The sequence below is a fragment of the Physella acuta genome, unplaced genomic scaffold (assembly GCF_028476545.2).
Source record: "Physella acuta isolate Inbredline_101_S28 unplaced genomic scaffold, ASM2847654v3 ptg000679l, whole genome shotgun sequence".
Lineage (NCBI taxonomy): Eukaryota > Metazoa > Mollusca > Gastropoda > Physidae > Physella > Physella acuta.
In genome coordinates, this window is record NW_026732198.1 from 91,479 (window position 1) to 96,713 (window position 5,235).

General features: G+C 32.9%; 1 protein-coding gene across 1 annotated transcript; it reads right to left on the reverse strand.

Annotated features, from left to right (window-relative positions):
• Positions 1-2,741: 2,741 nt before the first annotated feature.
• LOC131949250 (carbohydrate sulfotransferase 11) lies at positions 2,742-3,536 on the reverse strand (the record flags this gene model as incomplete). The annotated part of the gene is given in 1 exon segment (XM_059311059.1): positions 2,742-3,536. A coding segment is annotated over 1 exon segment (743 nt), but the record flags the coding sequence as incomplete, so codon positions are not given.
• Positions 3,537-5,235: the final 1,699 nt, after the last annotated feature.

The window sequence follows — 5,235 nt, forward strand, 5'->3', positions numbered from 1 at the left end:
AGGCGTATACAAAAATATGGGGTACTTTATAAATAGGCTTTATTTTTTGCTTAACCATAGTGCATAGACAAAACTATTCGTTGTTATTTTTTCTCACGATTTTCTTTGAACATAAAACAAATAGGAACTCTTAGTACAATAAAACAAGGTACATCTCATCTATTTACACAAAAACATAAAAAATATTAAATACTTATGGTAAAATTGAGTATATTCAATTTTTATGTGAAATCTGGAAAAAGATCAGTTTGCTTTAATAATACTTTAGTAATACTTTAATGTTCACCAGACATTATCTTAGTATAATATTCTTCTTACATCTTGGCAATGCCGGTGCTTTATACGAAGATTCTGACATTGTAAACTACATGTGCATACATATCCTGGAAGATGCTCTGTAGTTGTAGCCATTTTTGAGATCAGGACTTTACATTTAATAGCAAGGAAAAAAGAAAATCAAATTATAAATAGATCTATATAGCAACTGTACACACTTTTATGTTGATCGATTAGAAGCTTCAGATTCTGAATAGTTTTGTATCCATGAAACACAATTTATTTGGCTGTAATGGCACACGCAGGATTTCCATATACATATATATATATATATATATATATATATATATATATATATATATATATATATATATATATATATATATATATATATATATATACGTATATAGTCGTTGCTGATAGCTGTAGCTTATTTAAAGACAGTACTTTGGGGATAGGTGTGGTTTATTTGAGTATGTTTGTGTATGTGTGTTTGTGTATGGGGGAGGGGGGATTTCTAACACCTCTATTCCCGCTGTCTACGCAACTATTAGGATTAAAAACATTAAAACATTGATATTCCTTCTAGATAACAGATTTTCATTCAGATGCGATGTCCAGCGTACTGGTTTCATTGATAAAAACTATTGGCTTAAAGTCAGGAATTATTCTATTTGTCGAATGAATAATGAGTAAAACGTAAAACAAGAAAACAGATAGTGTTCAACAATAAGATTACACAATATACATATATAAAGTTCTTTGACAAATTATGTTGGACAAAATACTCTCATGCACACAATATCTCAGTATAAAATGTATAACTTCTCTGACAATTTATCCCAGACAAAATATCAAGAACAAAAGTTATTACGGATAAGTTATAACAGACAAAATATCTCAGACAAAATATCTCAGACAAAATATCTTAAGTACAAAATATCTTAGTATAAAATATAGAACTTTCATAGCAAATCATTTCACATACAAATGATGTTAGACAAAATATCATAGACAAAATATCAATAACAAAAGATATCATGGACTAATTATTACAGACAAAATATCAATTCAATTTTGTCATAATACATTAAATCATTTTTCTTTCAAAATTGATGTATGTTTTTAACTGTCATCAATAATTATATGTTTCCTAAAGTTTCAATACAAATTTACATTTAAAAAAAATTATTTTAAAATTTAAAAAATGTAATTAAATTGAATGAGGTCATTCTATGTTAATTCAGTTTTAAATAAATAATACAAATCAGCAAGCCACAAATAAAAATCAAATTAAAATGTTAAAACACTATTTTAAGGTATTTAGCCTCAAGTGAATTTGCATAAGTTTATTTTGTAGCAGGTATTTACTAACCCATGATAACTTTTGTCTTGATATATTATGTCGTAAAATTCTTTGTTCTGAGATATTTACACCTTCAGATAATTTGTCTGAGATATTTTGTCTAAAATACTTTACCCTGTCCATTTGTTCTATCTCAGCCATAACGTATTGAGCATCTTCGTAACAGACAGATACAATGGAAGAACTTTTTAAATAGTTGATATTGGGCGTAAATGTAAGTTATTGTAGTCAAACAATTAACATCGAAGTTCTTGTGCCCACATTTATCGTGCCCTGATATAGGCTCTCCTGACCTTCCATCTACTTTATTACTGTACAACTAACTATAAAGTGACTGCGATATTGGTGGACATTCTCAGCTAAAATATACGTTTGGAAAGAAACTTTTTAAAAGCAATGAAAAATTGAGTGATCGATACATTTAAATTACCCTCTTTTTTCTGCTAAATTTAAATTATGTTTTAAACAAAACAAAAATAAAGATGGATTCTTTTGTCTTCTTGTAAATTTTTTTTTAATATTAATTTACAAATATTGACTAGCTCTTTTTTAAAGAAATTTATCTGGCTACATTTTAACAGTATTAACGATCGATATGTAAACACAAAAAAAAAACAGCTGGAGATGATCACGTGACGATAACAGGACAAGTTCGCTTTTCTAGTTTACGTCTACTTTAAACTCACTATGATTATATTTACATTTTAAATTTTCATTTGTTTATTTCTTTACAAACTAACGTTGCACTCTCTACTCTTTGAAACCCCTAAGGAAAGAATCACTAGCCGGGCATCTCACACTAAACATGTAAGCTCAAAACATAACTCTACTCCGTGTTGCAGTGAGCTGATAGGGTTGTCTCCCATTTTAATCACAGGTAACAGGAAAATCAAATAACAGTACAACTACATTTAGAACAAGAAATCTAAAGTCTATAGGCCCTATAGATCATATATATATATATATATATATATATATATATATATATATATATATATATATATATATATATATATATATATATATATATATATATATATGTACATATATGTATATATGTATATATATATATTTATATTTATATATATATATACATACTCGTAAACATTATTATTTCTGTGACTAAGCCTTGAGGCAGCATTCAAAAAACTTCATTCCTTATCTCGCTTCCGCAGCATCAAGTTTCGTATTACCTGAGGCACAGTGTAGTTAAATATAAGAAAATCTGCTTGGTACTTTTTAAACAACTGCACAATCGAATGCCGGGACACGTTCCCGTAGAATTCTTCCATGAAAGAGTTCGTTAATTCCGTGGCGTACTTGAGTTCCGATCTGGAAGGCAACTTTATCCACTCCGATAGCGACATTTTATCCAAGACGAATTGGGAATCTCTTTCGATAGTTTCAAGTTTTCCGATAAAATCGTAGTTTATAAGACAGGGATTACAAAGTATATGAAACCTTTCCCAATGTTCGTTTGTTTTTATAACGGATTTATAATCCGTAAGATATGCGATGAATTCTTCGAACAAAAGCCCCTCGCCGTTATGATTCAACGACGCGTCAGGTCGATAAGTGTTTATAATTTTTCGACCGAACGCTCGTTTAAAATACGTCGACGAGTTGGTGTTTGTGAGGAACTTGTTCCTGAAAGCGGACAAAATTCGTTCAAACGGTTCCCGGACGAAGAGGAACTTGAAGTAGGTGTTGATGCGCCGTACGATGCCCTCCCGGGGGAAGTCGCTCAAGTAGGTCAAGTTCTTGGCGTACTTGTGATGGACGTCGTTGGCCGAGATGGAGGCGAGGTCCTTTGTCTTGATGTTGCCGGAGAGGAGGATGAAGATGCGGCGCCACGTCGTGGAGGCCACTTTAGGGATAGCGCAGTACAGGAGCTGGAATGTAAAGAAAAAATGTGTGAAATTTAGTAGATCTATGTGGAACAGTACTCAAGTTATAGGCTCTTGAAAAACCAAAAGTATATTAAGTTCCACTTCCGATTACCGGAAATTGCTGAAAAGTTGATAACTACAAATAAGTTATTATAAGTGTATATGAAATTTCATCGACCTAGCTGTAAAGGTACTCAAGTTGTCGTGTTCACAGACATATGCACACACAGACATATGGAGAAAATTATGTTTTTCCGACTCAGGGAGGTGTAAAACGACGATTACAATACTTCCCCTATACTTCGTATACGAGAAAGTAAGTAGTCGTAAAACACCCAAACTGGTGTACATTCAGCTGTAGCATTACATAAGCCATACGTTTACAGGCCTTCACATTCAAATGACACCGGGTATTGAAAGTATTTTGCTATATAACATGTCATTTTTTTAAACATATACATTTATTGGCAACCGCTAAAAAATCCGGATTTAAAATATCGATCTTTATGTTTTTTTTTTATTAATTAAAACAATACACTATCTCTCATATGCCGAGATAATTAAAACATGAAATTCATCTACTTCATATGCCCCGAGTGTCTAGAACACGAACAGGCACGGAAAAAAATGACGAATTAAAGCAATACTTGAGACAACCGTTTTCTAACGATGTACCAATAGCGTTCACATTCATTAAAATTATTCAGAAATAGAGATATAACAGTGCGGTTTAGTACTATGAATGAGAATTCCAATATAGAAGTTAGAGGATAGAATCAAAAAGTAATTTTAAAAAATAATCAAGCAAAATGTAGTGCTCAGGTTGTCTGATGTCAACTTATTTTGAGTTGTACCAAAGATATCCACTCTGTTATTTCTTAAAACCCCTCTTCCGCCCCCCCCCCTTGCCACCCCCCCCCCCCCACCCAGCACGAGCATTTTCTGTTAGCTATTCCATTTACGTATTTTTAAAATTCTTAATATTTCCATTCAATGTGTTTGTACTATTACGCCGCTCTTCATAACAAAAATGCATAGTAAAGTCATAAACGCCCACTACTCACTCCAAAAAAACATAGATATGACAAAAATTCACTTTTTTTTCACAGTTTTAATCCTTTTAAAATTATATATTAATTTTCTTACACCCCCCCCCCCCATTCACACATCGTCACAAAAATATTCCTCTTGTTTGAACAAACTTCTAGTTCAAAAATGCGTTTAAAAAGGCTGCTAATTCGCGTACGTATCCCCTAGCTAACTAAACTCGCAAACTCAAAGAGAAAAAGTCGACGTAAAAAATATCTAATCCTGTGTAGTTCTGCTACAAAAAAAAAAAGCGACGCGTGTACCATAATATAATTAGCCATCAGCCTAGAAATGCTGATTCTATGCACGCTAGCTCGACCGAAAATTGGCGGCCAACTTTACACGAGCGTGCGTGCATGCTTACAGCACACATGAGTGAGAAATGAAGTGTACTCGCCTACACTGTCAAGCTGAAGTATGTTTCAAGTACAGGCTGACCCAGACGTAGGTACTCCCTGAGTTGAATGGAAAAAGGTGATTTACACGCTTTGTAAAGATAAATGCTGGACGTGAGTGGGTGGCAGAGACCTGTTGCTCTATACCTGTGTAACATGTATGAGGTGAGGGGAGGGTGTTGATAGGTGAAGGTGGGGAATAGACCGTTCGTTGAACCGT